The 16,919-nt window shown below is 43.5% G+C and overlaps 1 protein-coding gene across 1 annotated transcript; it reads right to left on the bottom strand.

Annotated features, from left to right (window-relative positions):
- Positions 1-1,231: 1,231 nt before the first annotated feature.
- Positions 1,232-16,809, bottom strand: L3hypdh (trans-L-3-hydroxyproline dehydratase). Its single transcript, XM_004649230.2, has 5 exons — positions 16,129-16,809; positions 11,365-11,534; positions 6,546-6,668; positions 6,322-6,459; positions 1,232-1,957 (listed from the first exon to the last, which is right to left on the bottom strand). Exons 1-5 carry the CDS (start codon positions 16,634-16,636, stop codon positions 1,832-1,834), a joined length of 1,065 nt encoding a protein of 354 aa, XP_004649287.1. The 5' UTR covers positions 16,637-16,809; the 3' UTR covers positions 1,232-1,831.
- Positions 16,810-16,919: the final 110 nt, after the last annotated feature.

The raw sequence follows: 16,919 nt of genomic DNA on the forward strand, positions 1-16,919 counted from the left end.
AGACATGAAATTTGGAAAGAAAACAGTGATTCTACAATTTATTTTTTGAAAATATAGCAAATGCCATAATCTGTAGAAAATTATTTCTACACACTGAGTTAATGACAGCGTTGTTTCCCCTTTTCAAAGTAAGTAATCACTTTGCCACAGAATGTTATAAAGACTGGGTGAAAGACACCTAAACTTTGTGTAATGAGGAAGCAAAGAATTATTAACTTTATAAATTTAAGTTTTGTCAGGTAACTGGAGTATAGAAATCTTAACAGGATCAGTACAAACTAGGTGATAAAGCCAGTAAAATGAATTGATTCAACATTATGTATTTTCTGAAACAAGATATTATTACTTACCTCACAAAAGAGTAGTAAGTTCTCTGGGGGTGCCACATATTCAAAGAAAATATTTTAATGTTTTAACTGACAATGATCAATTATTTTTCTGCCTTAAAAATTTTATTTATTTGAAAGCAACAGAGAGAGAAAGAGGCAGATAGAGAGAGAATGGGCGCACCAGGGCCTCCAGCCACTGCAAACAAACTCCAGACGTGTGGCCCCTTGTAAATCTGGCTAACATGGGTCCTGGGGAATCTAGCCTCGAACTGGGGTCCTTAGGCTTCACAGGCAAGTGCTTAACTGCTAAACCATCTCTCCAGCCCATTTTTCTGTGATTTTTGAGACAAGGTTTCACTACACAGCCTAGCTTGTCCTCAGAGTCATTATAGCCCACCTCCCAAGTGCTGGGATTGCAGGCATGTGCCATTATGCCTGGCTTTCAAATATTTTTAACAGGCTCACAGATAACTAACTAGCAAGAAATGCCAATGGTGAACATTCTTTGTTTTAAATTCAGCATGTGGTTGGTATATCTGGAGACTCGTTGTACTGTTTCATGAATTAAATTCTATGTTGTCCTTGCATTTCAATAATTCGGATGATGCTCTGGAGCCAATCCTTAGCAAAGACAAAAAAAAGAAATCACCAGCACCACACAGATCCTTAGAGAGGTAGGAAAAAGCCTGATTACCAGTTTGTCTTTGTAGCATCAGTTTGTGAGTTTAAGGCACTTGGGTACTCATGGGTTCAGGAGCTGGGGGCTCTGCAGCAAAGAAAAACAAATGCCAGCAGCAGCTGTGACAATGTGCAGACAGAGAAACTGACTTTACCCCGTCTCTCCCAGGCTACCTGTGCTAAGTGTTGAGAACCGTATAAGAATCCATCTCCTTAACATGCTGTTGCTTCTAGAGGGCATTTTACTCAAAACAGAACACTAAAATACCAAAAGGTCACAGTAATGCTTGCCACAAGTGAAGAAATTATTCAAAGCACCTTTAAAATGAACTGTAATAGCTATTAGCAGTGTATAATATTTAAAAGTAACTAAAAGGATACAGAAAGGAAGAGGGGAGGATACTTAATAGGTTGATATTGTATATTTGTAATTACAATGATTGTAATGGGGAGGTAATATGATGGAGAATGGAATTTCAAATGGGAAAGTGTGAGGGTGGGGAGGGAGGGAATTACCATGGGATATATTTTATAATCATGGAAAATGTTAATAAAAATTTAAAAAAAAATAAAAGTAACTAAAGCTTGAGTTTTACCTCATCTGTTAATGACTAGAAAATTTTTCTGAATTTTTGACACTTTTTGTGCTAGATATAAGTGAAATTTATACAAAAATACATTTGTAAAATGGTGTGAATATTGTATGATATTTTAGAAAAAAATAAAAGGAAAACATCTTACATGTCTGATTGGATACTACTGGCTTTCACGTAATTCAGAGCAAACATGACTTTAGAAGAAAAGCTCTTAAGTCAGGAAAGAGGTCACTTGAGAAGAAACCCGTCCCGCAGTGGGTCGTCGTCTTCTACTGTAAGGCTCGCTGCCCCTGTGTAATGGGCTCGTCCGGAAACTTCCACCACAACAGCTTTAAAGTCACCACACTTTGCTTCCTGCAAAAGAAGCCACAGGGATCAGACTATCAAAATGCCATAGCCGGTGCTGTGTCTGGTCTAAACTCTGGGGTCTTGCTTGCTGTCGTCCCATGGGCAATGCAAGTTTTTTCAGAAGTGTTGCATGGTCCGATGTGTTTCAGTCAGGCTCAGCTAGAAAGTGGGGGACAAACTGGAGAAGACAGACTAGAAGCCCAGAGACCTATTGAGAGTGAACTTTGGATCACTGGCTGATCAAGAGTCTAGAGGCAGTCTAGTAAAGAAGGAGGAGAAGGAATGACTGCAGAGACACTGGAGGTAGAACTGTCAGCCTGCTTACCCATGCAAGGTGGGCAGAGAGGCATGAGGACTGTGGTAATCACAGACAGTCTCTAGCTTGGAAGGGACACTTAAGGCCAGTGACCAAGGGGGAGAGAGAAGGCATGGAAGGGAAGAGGGAAGAAAGTAGGGGAAGGGGGACATTTGTAAGTATAGCATTTGAGCCACTTTGAGAGAATCATCTAGAGAGGAAAGACAGGGAACTTGGGGGAGGGGGGTGTTAGTGGTAGGAAGTGGGGCCGGGACAGGCATAGCCCACGTACAGGTTTAGGAAGCATCTTCAGCTCAGGGTCGGGAACTGAAATCTAGCAAGTAGGTAAAATTGTCCACAGCATCAAATTGTAGATCAGAAGGAAGTGTGGGATGTTGGGGCCACCTAATGGGAATACAAGGCAAGGCAAACAGGCCAAGGAGGGACCCTCAGAGAACCTGTAAGAGCAGGGCTCTTCCCCCGGGGGAGGAGTGCAGTGTAAGTGAACAGGCAACGTTGACCAATTAGTAACTGAACAAATAGCTGTACATCTTGCCTGCAGTGGTTTTTTTTTTTTTTTTTAATTGTCTTATGCTTACAGTAAGAATAACTGAGCCAGGCATAGTGGTGCATACCTGTAATCCCAGCACTTGTAAGGCAGAGGGAGGAGGAGAATTGTGAGTTCCAGGCCACCCTGAGACTACACTGTGAATTCCAGGTCAGCCTGGGTTAGAGCTAGCCCCTACTTCAAAAACAAAACAAAATAAAATAAACAGAATAACTGAGAGGAATGGTAAAAATGTCAAATATCAAATTAGGATAGTATGGTGGTCTGATTCAGGTGTCCCCCCATAAACCTAGGTGTTCTGAATGCTAGGTTCCCAGCTGATGGAGATTTAGAATTGGTGTCTCCTGGAGGCAGTGTATTGTTGGGGGTGAGCTTATGGGTATTATAGCCAGTTTTCCCATGCCAGTGTTTGGCATACTCTCCTGTTGCTATTTTCCACCTTATGTTGGCCAGGGGGTGATGGCCAGCCTTGGCTCATGCCATCATTTTCCCCTGCCATCTTGGAGCTTCCCCTCGAGTCTGTAAGCCAAAATAGACCCTTCTTTCCCCCAAAACTGCTCTTGGTCAGGTGATTTCTGCCAGCAATGCGAACCTGATTGCAGCAGATAGTTTTATTGTCATTTATTTGCTTTTGCAGTCCTGAGGTTTGAAGCCAGGGCCTTGTGCTTGCTGGACAAATGCTCTATCATTGAGCTACCTCCCCTGCCTTTTCTTTTTTTTCCTTGTCATCCAGCTGCTGTCCGCTCAAGCCTCAATGAACTTTCACCTTGTCTGGAAGCAACAAACTTGACAGCTCAGGGTCTGGTCAAGGTCCACAGTCACTCCCTGGCTCTCTTATTCACTAAGCCCTGGAAGCTTACCTGGCCTCTAGCTCTCCATTTTGTCACTGGAAAAAATCATACAAGGCTCCCAGAGAGAGGAGACATCAAGTTCTTCCACTGGAGACAGACACACAGTGGAGTACCTTGCAGTGTAGATTTGTGTCCAGTCTCAGATTCTGAAGACAATATGCTAAAAATTATTGCATGCGGTATGAACGGTTCAGTGTGCTATAAAAATCACTGTGTCTGAAGACTCATTGCTGAAGACTCCATACACAGCTGACGCATAAAATGGAATGACATGGCTGGAAGCCAGGAGAGAGTCAGTCCCCAGACAGTCAGCGTGTCTAGTGCCAGAAGGTGCTACATAGGCGACTGGGGGAAATGACCAAGATCTGTCCAAGCAACACATTGTTTAACCTAATTAGTAACAAATAACCGGATGTGATGCCCACACAAGTGCAATAGTGGTACACAGCCATGGTGAGGAATCAATTGCTCTTGATTTGGCTAACTGATCCACTCAGTGGTACTAGACCCTTAGCTGGAGCTGGGAAACAAGTCAGAACCATACCCAAACACAAGCCCACTCTACAATATCAAGCTACCATCAATCACGGGGTATAAGAGGGCCTACACCTATCAAACTGTCTATCAAAAAAGTAAGTGTTATCTCAATTTTCCGGGTGTTAACTTACTCTCCGTTGGAGAATCTGCTTCTCTTTTCCAGATAGATGCAGATCCTAAGAAGAGAGCTGCCCCAACATACCTCAAAAGGGGCCCAACTGAAACTAAGGACAACTGGCGAAATAAGCAAGGGTGATGTTTTCCTGTGAACTGGATACCAGCACAAAGGGGAAGGAGATCAACGCAGAGAAAAATCAACTCCTACCAAATCAGAGAGCCAAAGCCTCAGAGGTCCCCAACACCTCAGCACTGAAGCAGACCAAAAATGAACCCAACATGGCTCAGGGAAATCTTGTGGAATTGGGGGCGGAAAGAATGTCAGAGTTACATGTTGGGTCATGATTTGCAGAGACATTTATCATACTAATAACTGGGGGCTATCTCCACAATGCACAACCCATTTTCATTAACAAGGAGGGTCTAATGGGAGGGGGTAGATCACAGATGAGCCTAAATAATGGTACCAAACTGCCTGTATTCACTGAAATGAAAACTAATAAATTAAATTTAAAAAAAATAAAAAAATAAAAATCACTGTGTCATATAGGCATCTCCAACTTAATTCAGTGTGCAGAGAAACAACCCTTACAAGCGGAAGCTGTTTTAGGACAGACTGCTTGCTATGAGTAGAGTCAGACACTGAGTGTAGATTCATCATTCCGTAACAGATTTCACCTACCACTGAGTACATTCGTTGTTAGCAATTTAGGTTTGATTTCCCCACAGTTCTGCTTTACACTTCTTACACTTTTCACATCTTACTGTATAAAATGAAACACACTTAGAGAATAAAGCAAAACATAAGCCAAAAAGCTCTAAACCCTAAAAACAATTATCAGTCTTTGGTTGTCAATCTGACAAGATTGAGAGTCACCATGGAAATAAGCCTCTTGGTACATCTGCTAGGGGTTTTATGAATGGAGGGGGTAGGACCCACCCTCACTGTGGGTGGCACCATTCTACAGGTTGGAGAGCTTGTACTGTATAAAAAGGAGGTGGCCAGCTCAGCCCCCACACTTAGTGTTCCTTCTGCTTCTGATGCAATGGTGGTTCCGGCCCCCGCCACGCTTTCCCCACCGTGATGAGCTGCACGTGTTCTGTGGACCTGAAGCTGAATTAAACACTTCTCCTTCCTTAAGCTGCTTCGGGTCAGGCATTTTGCCCCGGCAATGAGAAAGTAATGGCAAACCTAATGTGGTGTCTCGCAAATCTTTTGATCTCAGCATTCCTTTATACCTTACGGTGTGAGGATCACAGAGGTTTTATTTATGCAAGTTATAGCTTTCAGTACTTACTATATTGAGAATCGTAGATATCTGTTCATTACTCCATTTAAGAACAATAAACTTGGGGCTGGGAAGACGTCTCAGTGGTTAAAGACACTTGCTTGTAAAACCTGTTGGCTGGATTCAATTTCCAAGCCACCCATGAAAGCCAGATGCAAAAGTAGCAGAGGTGTCTGGTATTTGTTTGCAGCAAAAGACCCTGGTGCTCCACATCATGTGCAAATATAAATAAAATAAACTTATACATTAACTTGCATAATTTTTCATGAAAATAAGTATACTTATAAATTTTTTAAATAAGAAAAGTTATGTTGTTTTACATTTTTGCAAGCTTCTGTCCTGTCTTAATTAAGATAGCTGGACTCTTGTACCTGGTACTGTGTTCAATTCAATGATTCAATTGGTTGGGATATTACTCATTGTGTGGGTTCTGACCAACTCCATTGAGTACTTTTGGAAGAACAGTGGAAGGCAAACAACATCTTGGTATTATTGTTAACACAGTTTTGACCCTGTGGACCCACAGAAAATACTCTGGGAGGTGTGCACAGCTCGTAGGACCACACTTTAAGAACTGATGTCCTAGTTGAACAGAAGTTTCTATGGGCTTGCTTTAACCTTCAGAGTTGAGGGAAGAAACTTACCCAGAACTCAACCCGGGTCTCCTCCGTCTCATGAGAAGATGCTGGCACGTCACTAAATGCAACACTCACCTTCACAGCACTGCCTGTGAACATGGAGCCAGTTGCGCTGCTTTTAAAGGTTCTGGTCTGGTTCAGTTGCAGAAAGCCTTTGTGATACTGCAACGCAATTCGGGCTGTTACTCCTGACCCGGTGGGGCTTCTGTCCACCTGTTCGCAATCAGAATTCAGGAGCGTGAGAATGGTCGAGTTCCGCAGTACCTGGCATCTGTGCCTCACAGTCACAGTTTTAGTACCTGTTCGTCTGCAAACACACACATGTTGGTGGTCGGCTCCTCACTGTAAGCATCTTTGCCATCTGTCAAAATAGTTCCGTACAGAAAGGCAAGGTCTTCACTCTCAGGGTGGCTGACTTTAAACTGCAATAATGACAAAATTTATATCACCCTATGGGATTCAAATTTATCTTTAGAAATAATGCCAACAGGAGACTTTTAGATGTAACTTTGCAACTTGTGTCATTTTTGAAATGCCTTTTGGGACAAGGCTCTAAATATGAGCTATTATGTCATTCTCTAGATAGATACAGATTGTTCTATTGGAAGTTATATTTGTATTGTACGTAGAGTCCCCTCTAAGAAAACTGCCCTGCACATATAGCTTTAAGTAAAGGTCCTGTTTTGTACACATGCCCACCTCACACTCTCAGAAGCACCGAATCTGCGGATGGTCAGCCCACAGGCTAGCTGAGCAACGGCTATGCTATTCTGTTGTCATTCTTGGAGCCTGAAGGGGAGAATGAGGAAAAGTCCAGCAATGAGTACAGCTGAAATGAGTAGCAGTGGCAGAGACAAGGGCTGTAAGAGGCAGTGAGCAACAAGACTTGCAAGGATTAGAAGCTGGTAGAGAAACAACCGGACGAACAGAAACAAGACTTAGAGGATGCAGTCAGGTGGTTCTTCGAAAAGTGGCAGATACACCCTGGGTCTGCAGGGCCCTCGGTAGTAAAGCACAGTCAGGCCCACGTGCAGTGCTTCCGGGTCTTCTTGGGATAATGGATTTCCGTAAGGTCTCATACTATGACTGATGTTACTGTACACATCTTCATGCACTTACATACTGCGTCATGGGCTTGGCTTCTCTAATTCCATAGTCTGTCTAAAACCAAGTTAGACAGGCCTGCAGAGAAGTCTGATTGCTTAAAGTGTCTGTGCTCTCCTCCACTGTAGCACACTTCAATACAACACTGCTTAGTGGGCTGTGGGTTCCTTCTACCACACTGAGCTCCTGGGAGGAGGGTTTGTTCCTCCTTTGGGCCTGTCTCCAGAATCTAGCATAGTGTCTGACTCGTATAAGACATTCTCATTAAAAGTGTGTTAAAGGAAGGAAGATGAGCCGGGGGCGTGGTGGTGCATGTCTTTAAAGCCCAGCTCTCAGGGCACTGTGGTAGGATTTTGAGGCCAGCCTAGGCTACAGAGTAAGTTTTAGGTCAGCCTGGGCTAGAGACCCTGCTTCAAAGAATCAACAACACAAGAATAAGGATAAATTTATATTACATTAAATTTAGCCCTTCCCCTCTCCCACAGCTAATCTTTCTCAAAATCTGTATCAAAGATATGAATGGTCAGCAACTGAAGAAAGAATTCTAAGATGAGGAGATGGCTCAGTGGGACCAGAGTTCAGATCCCCAGAAGCCACATCAAATGCTGGGTGTGGTAGCATATGCCTGTACCCAGTGCTGGGGAAGCAGACAGGCAGATCCCTAGGACTTACTCGTTAGTTAGTCTAGCCAAACTGGTGAGCTCTAGGCTCAGTGAGAGACCCTGTCTCAAAAAAGAAGACAGAGATCAACCGCAGGTATCTGATGTGGACCTCTGGCCTCCACACACATGTGCATGAGCACCTAGTCACACATGTGCCCACATACACATGCACACTATATACATGCAAAAAATTAAAATAATCCTTTGTCTAAAACACTGACAATGAAACTTGGATTTCCTCACAATACAAGGACTCTGGATTCTTCCCCTTACACTGCAACCTGTATGAGAAGCTCAAACTTTAATGGAAAGTTCCAAAGACCCTACCTCAAAAAAAGTACTCATTTTTAAAAAATTTATTTATTTATTTGTTTTATTTATTTATTTGAGACAGAGAGAGGGACAGAAAGAGAGATAATGGGCATGCCAGGGCCTCTAGCCACTGTAAATGAACTTCAGGTGCATGTGCTACCATGTGCATCTGGCTTATGTGGGTCCAGGGGAATCAAACCTGAGACCTTTGGCTTAATGGCTAAGCCATCTCTCCAGTCCAGTACTCCTTTTAATTAAAAAAAGTGTCTTGGGCTGGAGAGATGGCTTAGCGGTTAAGCGCTTGCCTGTGAAGCCTAAGGACCCCGGTTCGAGGCTCGGTTCCCCAGGTCCCACGTTAGCCAGATGCACAAGGGGGCACACGTGTCTGGAGTTCGTTTGCAGAGGCTGGAGGCCCTGGCGCGCCCATTCTCTCTCTCTCCCTCTATCTGTCTTTCTCTCTGTGTCTGTCGCTCTCAAATAAATAAATAAAAAAGTGTCTTTTCTCTTGACTTCATTAAAAATGAGGTGGAATTCCTGTGTTAAAGTTTGAAATGATTAGCTTATTGCCTGTTGGAACAGAAAGCTGATGTAAAGTCATAACTTTAGAAGTTACCATGATAAAAGAATTTCATATACTGGTATTGACAGCCCCATAAAAATAACAATTTCAAATGGCAATACAGTGTATATCTTCAGTTTGTTGTTTGTTGTAAATTGTTAAAGACTCAGTTGTTCAATGAGCTCATAATAATTATCAATACAAGCATGTAGGATTTCATAATGTTATGTTTTTCACTGCTACTAATTAAATCCTCTTGTACCAAGATACTCAAATTCTGTATGTGTTTCTTTCTTTTTTTCTTTAAGACCTGACCCATGATAAAATGGCTGAATTGTGCTAAAAATGAAAGAATATACTAGAGTCATTTAATACCTAAATTGATTTTTTCAAAAATGTTTTTCCCAATCTTCGCCAGCTATATATCTGATAGAGGATTAATATCTAGGATATACAAAGAACTCAAAAAGTTAAATAATAAGGAATCAAACAAGCCAATCAAAAAATGGGCTATGGAGCTAAATAGAGAGTTCTCAAAGGAAGAAATACGAATGGCATATAAGCATCTAAAAAAATGTTCTACGTCACTAGTCATCAGGGAAATGCAGATTAAAACTACATTGAGATTCCATCTCACTCCTGTCAGATTGGCCACCATCATGAAAACAAATGATCATAAATGTTGGCAGGGATGTGGAAAAAAAGGAACCCTTCTTCACTGCTGGTAGGAATGCAATCTGGTCCAGCCATTGTGGAAAACAGTGTGGAGGTTCCTAAAACAGCTAGAGATTGATTTACCATATGACCCAGCTATAGCGCTCCTAGGCATATATCCAAAGGACTCATCTCATTTCCTTAGAAGTACATGCTCAACCATGTTTATTGCTGCTCAATTTATAATAGCTGGGAAATGGAACCAGCCTAGATGTCCCTCAACAGATGAGTGGATAATGAAGATGTGGTACATTTATACAATGGAGTTCTACTCAGCGGTAAAGAAAAATGAAGTTATGAAATTTGCAGAAAAATGGATGGACCTGGAAAGTATTATACTAAGTCAGGTAACCCAGGCCCAGAAAGCCAAGTGCCACATGTTCTCTCTCATATGTGGATCCTAGCTACAGATGACTGGGCTTCTGCGTGAGAATGAAAATACTTAGTAGCAGAGGCCAGTAAGTTGAAAAGGAGACATAAAGGGTGGAGAAAGGAAGGGAGGAGGATACTTAATAGGTTGATATTGTATATATGTAATTACAATGATTGTAATGGGGAGGTAATATGATGGAGAATGGAATTTCAAATGGGAAAGTGTGGGGGTGGGGAGGGAGGGAATTACCATGGGATATATTTTATAATCATGAAAAATGTTAATAAAAATTAAAAAAAAATGTTTTTCCCCTATACTTAACTTATGTGAATAATTGAGCTGGAGAGATTGCTTAGTGGTTAAGGCTCTGGCTCTTGCCTGCAAAGCCAAAGGACCCCAGTTCAAGTCCCAGTACCCAGGTAAGCTAGATGTACAAGGTGGCACATGCATCTGGAATTCATTTGCAGTGGCTGGTGGCCCTGGTGTGTCCATATCCTCTTATCTGCCTCTTTCTCTCTCTTGCTTTCAAATAAATAGTAACAAAAATCATCTTTAAAAGTATGTGAATAATTATTTGAGTACTTCTTTTTATTTTTAATATATTTATTTATATATTTATGCACACACACGTGAGAGAGAAAAAGGAAGAGAGAAAATGGAAGAGAGAACGAATATGAGAACGGGCACTGCATGCCCTCTTGCCAATGCAAACAAACTCCAAATGCATGTGCCAGTTTGTGCTTCTGCCTTTATGTGGGTACTGGGGAATTGAACCTGGGCCTTCCGACTTTGCAAGTAAGCACCTTTAATTGCTGAGCCATCTCTCCAGACCCAAGTATTTCTTTCCAGTAGAAAAAAAATACTCATTAACTCAGAATGAATGCTTTTAATGCAATAAGTTTGGCCAAGCCTAATGAAACCCATGGTATATTTATACTAATTTTTGAATGTATGAGAAATAACCACATAGATCAAGACATGTGCTCTTCAAACTAATGGAATACAACCTAATGTGCTTACTATACATTTAAGTAACCATAAGCTACATTGTCATGTATGTATTAAGAAAGTTAATAATTGTTATTTATTGCTACACTTATTGAACATTTATTATGGGGCAGACATTATAATACTGAGCCCATTAATTGATGTAATTCACTTTGATTACACCCCTGAAATCAGATATTGTATAGTTAACATGTTATAGGTAGGAAAATGGAAGCACATGGAGGTTATATGATTTGTCCCAGGTTATAAAAGTGTCTGTGGCAAAGCTGGGACATACACATTGCCTCTCTTTAGAGCCCCTTCCCTTCCCAGACACAATAATCTGCATTTCTCCATGCAACAGAATGCCACAGGAGAGGCACTGGCGAGGAAGGGTCTGGACTGACCTGAGCTTTCACTGCTTCTGTCACTGCACTTGCTGCATCCACAAGGTCCCTCGTTCTCGCAGAACACAAATCAAGTCCTAATGTCTCTGCACTAACCAGTGCATAAAATGCACCACCATAAGCAATGTCCACCACCACTTCCCCATGTCCGGGAACATTCACTGCAAGATCTAAAAAAGATATGGTTAGAGATAAGTTTATTGGCAAAAAGAAAAAGAAAAAAAAAACAACAAAAAAATTCAAACCACAAGTGTTTCATGTTTACCTTGAGGGGGAACCTGTCATACAAGAAGGAGAGAAGCAGAAATCTGTTTTCAAAAGAAACATCAGGTAAGTGATGGCGAGGTGCATCTTTCTGGTTTAACTTGGGGATGTCTGGGTAAGACATAAAATACACAAATGGCATGTTTCTCCTCAACCATGCACACATATTTGTTAACTACCTTGAGCTTTTCAGGAAATATTATAGAAGGTGCCCAAGAGGTAGGAAAACCAGGGGCATTCATCTGTGAGCACCATGAAGAAACACATACGATGAGCGAGCGAGCGAGCTTGAATTAGTCCTAATGCTAACCACAGATGGCTTATCTTCAGCTATACTATTAAAAGAAGCTGGGTATGGTAACATAAGCCTATAATCCCCAGTGGGGAGACTGAAGCAGGAAGATCGTGAGTTCAAAGCCAGCTTAGGCTATATAGTGAGACCCTCTCAATGAAATCAACATAAATAAAATGAGATTTCTATGTAAATTATATATAAGCACTTATGCAGCTACAAGTTTTGGTCTTAATGTATCCTGTGGGCAAATGTGCATAATAAAGCCATCCTGGAATCTCTAGAGAATCAAATGGCATTAGGGTTTAAAAAAACTCAATTTGGTATGTACGTGTGTGTGGTCCATGGTGTGCTTGTGGAGGGCAGAGGTCACCTTCAACTTTTAGGTTGGTTTTCACCTTTCTCTCCTTCCCCCTCTGTCTCTTTTGTTCATGGTTCCACTCACAAGCTTCTGGGAAATTCTCCTGTTTTGCCTCCTTTCTGACTGTAGGTATACTAGGATTACAGAGATGTGCTACAGCTTCCGGCTCTGATGTGCGTTCTGGGGTCCCAACTCAGGCACAGGTGCTTTATCCACTGAGCCCTCGCCCGCCCCAGCCCCCATGTCAGTATTTTCTTTTTTTTTTTTAATCTGAGCACTAGAAGTTCCTGACATAGCTGAAGTTTTATCTAGGGTCAGTTACTTAAAATCATGTATTCCCAAAGCAATGGGAGTGGGTGATATTAAATCTGTTTTTACCCCCTTTTATGATTTCTTCTCTTCCTCCTTCCCAGGGCAAAATGGTCAAGTTAAAGTGTATTGGGAGAAGCATGTGGTCAGGAGGTGATGTCCATCCTCTGCTCATGCTGTCATTTTCTTCTGCCATCATGGAACTTCCCCTTGAGTTTGGAAGCCAAAATAAACCTTTTTTTTTTTTTTTTTTTCATTCCCACAAGCTGTTCTTGGTCGGGTGATTTCTGCTAGCAATGTGAACCTGACTGTAACTGGTGACATCTCCTGGTTCTCTCTGGGTCTCAATTTTTTTTTTTTTTTCGAGGTAGGGTCTCACTCTAGTCCAGGCTGACCTGGAATTCACTATGGAGTCTCAGGGTGGCCTTAACTCACGGCAATCCTCCTACTTCTGCCTCCTGAGTGCTAGGATTAAAGGCGTGTGCCACCACGCCTGGCTTTGGGCCTCAAATTTTGGCCAAAACTGCCTAAAAGAAGCTAGCTTTCTCTGATTTCTCCTTCATTATGTGCCAGGATATTATCTATACTAGCTCTGAGCAGTAGGTACTACATTATTTACTGTCCTTACCTTGTCCTCAGCTACCCACTAAATAAGTGACAGAGCTTGAGGTCAAACTAGAAGTGCCTCTGAGGCTCTAACCCTTTCTCCTGAAATATGCAACCTATACCTAGCACTCATTTCCAAACTAAGGTCTTTCCTCTTCTGCACAAGTTTGTCACTGGGATTTTTTTAAAATTAATTAATTTATTTATTTGAGAGCGACAGACACAGAGAGAAAGACAGATAGAGGGAGAGAGAGAGAATGGGCGCGCCAGGGCTTCCAGCCTCTGCAAACGAACTCCAGACGCGTGTGCCCCCTTGTGCATCTGGCTAACGTGGGACCTGGGGAACCGAGCCTGGAACCAGGGTCCTTAGGCTTCACAGGCAAGCGCTTAACCACTAAGCCATCTCTCCAGCCCGCCACTGGGATTTTAATAAGATTTGTTTGAGACTTAGGGAGCACTTGTCATAGATATTCTGTGAACGTTGTAAGAGGTCCAGAATGAACAAAACATTGCCTCTGCCCTTGAAGTTCAGTTATTAAAAAAGGTCAATTTAAAAATATGCCATTTGGTATGAATTTGGTATGAATGGAGTTTTCCAAAAAATTGAAATATATTTTCATCAACTACAAAGATGGCAAGGGTGAGAGGAAGGCAGCTGATAGGCCCAGGTTTGGATTCTAGTTCTGCCACTTAGTGTGACTTTGGTGTCCTTGTGTGTAAAACATAATTGGTATTTCCCCAGAAAGAGTTTGGAGAAGTCCACAGGGTGATGTACAAGGAGCACCTGGCACAAACTAGGTACACAGTGAATGTTAATATTAAAGCCAAGGTCAATTTCTAATAGAAGTAAGGTTCTCAAGAACACAAGATATCCTCAACTAGCAATCAGCATATTCTCCTCCAGGTTTCACTTATTTAGTAACTCATTCAACCTCTATTCATTTACCACCTACTGTTCTAAGCCTGTGGAATCCAGTGAACAAAATAAAAGCACTGGTATTTCAGCATGGGGGGATGGGAGTGTACTGACTTCCATAAGAGAGGTATGGATTTCCTTGCCCAAGTCCAGCAAGACAGAAAGGGCACAGCAGTGCTCCTGACACCATGTGCCTTTTATGAGTTTTTTTTCAAATAAAATAATGTAGAATTTCATTTTCTTAATACCTCAGAGTAACCACTCATGTCCATTAAATGTTTGTGCTGTTATACAGAGGTGCACTCAGGAACTATAGTGCCTAAGAGGTTGGCTGTCCCTGTCCTTACCCAAGACTATGATGCTATTGGTGAAGCTGCAGCCAGCTGTCAATTCCCACAAAGCTTCAGCCTACTGCTGGAGTTGCAACTGGAGAAACTAGGTTGCCAGGCTAGTTAGAATGGTGAGAAGTTTTTGTGGATGCAACCTTACACATAAAAAGTGCCAATATGGATGTGACATTATTCTCTCTTAAAAGGGAAAGCAGCCTCAATTAGGAAATTGACACTCTCCATCAAACTGCTGTTCTAAGATGGACAAATGCCTGCTCTACTGTGGCGTTGTTCATGCTCAGGCGAATCTGGATTTCAGTTCAGGAAGGATCCGGATTAAACTGATAGAATGCTTTGTATGGTTTGAAGACTTGGAGACAAAGCGTGACAATATTCCGTAATGACTAAAGTCGTTCCTGGCTCACTTCCAGTCACGTTCATTGATAAAATTCAGTCCTTAGAGGAAGAACTGGGGTGCCTGCAGGTGTGTGGGGTGAGGGGAAGGAGAATCTCCCTCTTTGTAAGGATTTGGATTATCCTGATGTTTGGCTTTGCAAAAACCCTAAGAACCTGTATTAGGGAATGTAGTAAAACTTTTTAAAAGTATTTATTGATATTTATTTGAGAGAGAGTGTACATAGGCATGCAGAGTCTTGCCACTGCAAACACTCCAGATGCATGGGCCACTCTGTGCATTTGGCTTTATGTAGGTACTGGGGAATAGAACCCAGGCAGTAAGACTTTGCAAACCAGAACCTTTAGTGGCTGAGCCATCTCCCAGACCCTAGTAAAACCTTTTTTTGTGCTCAAGAAACTAACGTTCCAATATATCTTGAGGTCTTTGCATCCTGAGAAATTCTTTTCATTTATTTTTTAAAGTTATAAGGATCTTGTATCCTCTTATTTTTTTCAAACCCTGACCTCAATTGAAAACAACAAAAACAAACACCCTTCTGAGATGGATAAACAGGCCCTGTAAGAGAGGTTACACAATCTGTCTATGGTTGTGAGGCTTTAAAGGACTGTCAGGATATGAATCCAGGCAACGTTCCTGTATGTATGCATATGTGTGTGTGTGTGTGTGTGTGTGTGTGTGTGTAAGTATGTATGTATGTATATATATATATGTGTGTGTGTGTGTATTATATGTATGTATCAGGAACCCATATCTTAGGAGTTGTTTCACTGTCATTTAGTTCGTCCCCACAGCAATGGGTCTCCTATGTATCCCAGGATAGCCTAGAACAGGTATCTTCCTCTCACTTTCATAACCAGAATGAAAGCAATTTTGACTTATTAGGAGAAATTGTGTTCACTAAGCAGGTTCCGAGCTAACCTAGAACTCAGGTCCACTGTCTTTTGCTCTTTCTCCCACTCATGTAAGTCCTGCTTTGTTCTACTGTGAAACCTCTAGGAATGCCTGACAAGTGAACCGCGGCTTTTGAGGAAGGGCAACAAGGAATTCTTCACCTCTCAAGGCTCACCCAAGTCTCAGGGGGATGGATAAGATCTGCGGGGATAACTGGATGGCATGCACCAGATTTGCAAGGCCAAGACGCTGCTACCAGTTTGCAGTGATTTGGAATTACCTTCTCATTAGTTGCAAGCGAGGGCATGCGGGGTGGGGCTAGCGGCGCGGTGGATTCCGGCACCAACAGCAGGGGTTAGACGCGGGTCCCTCCGTTACCTGAGGCCAGCACGAAGGCCGGGACGCTGTGGAAGCGCACCGGGCCGCGGCTGCGGCTCCCCTCGCACGCCACGAAGGCGGTCACCAGCCCGCACGGGCAGTGGATGTTGACGCGGGCCTCGTGGGAGCCGTCAGGGGGAGCGGGCACCAGCCCGAAGTCCAGGGCGAAGCGGCCCAGCGCCAGCACCGCGTGGCCGCACATGGAGCTGTAGCCCTGGTTGTGCAGGAACAGGACGCCCAGGTGCGCGTCGGGCAGCTCACTGGGAACCAGCACCGCCCCGTACATGTCCCGGTGCCCCCGGGGCTCGAACATGAGCCGTCGCCGCACATAGTCAAGGTGCTGGCGCATGTAGCGCCGCTTGGCCAGCAGCGAGGGCCCGGGCACCTCGGGACATCCGGCCAGCACGATGCGCAGGGGCTCCCCGCCCGTATGCATGTCCACGACGGACAGCACCGGCGTGCGGGGGTCGTGGGGGGGCAGCCGGGACGAGATCGGCGCGGACTCCATGGTCGGCGGTGCTCGCTCCAGGCCCGGGATCCCTGCGTCCCGAGGGGTGGCAGCGGCAGGGGCTGGGGCAGGACTCCGAGCCGAGGAGACCTGAGATCAGATGGGCGGGAACTACGACAAGGTCTGAAAACACTGGTTCGCAGAACTGTACCAGCGTCTCCCAGCGTGCCTAGAGCGGGGCGGGGCAGCGCGCTCAGCCTAGGAGCGGGGCGGGGGTGGGGACGCGAGCTTGGCCTAAGAGCGGGACGGGGCCTGAGAGCTTGTCCTAGGAGTGGGGCGGGGC

This window comes from Jaculus jaculus, chromosome 7, assembly GCF_020740685.1.
Source record: "Jaculus jaculus isolate mJacJac1 chromosome 7, mJacJac1.mat.Y.cur, whole genome shotgun sequence".
Lineage (NCBI taxonomy): Eukaryota > Metazoa > Chordata > Mammalia > Rodentia > Dipodidae > Jaculus > Jaculus jaculus.

Coding starts and splice junctions, on each gene's coding strand:
- L3hypdh (XM_004649230.2), bottom strand. CDS start 16,636: ATGGAGTCCGCGCCGATCTCGTCCCGGCTGCCCCCCCACGACCCCCGC. Junction 11,535..16,128: donor GGCCTTCGTGCTGGCCTCAG/GTAACGGAGGGA, acceptor TATCTTTTTTAG/ATCTTGCAGTGAATGTTCCC. Junction 1,958..6,321: donor TCACAGGCAGTGCTGTGAAG/GTGAGTGTTGCA, acceptor CTTCTTTTGCAG/GAAGCAAAGTGTGGTGACTT.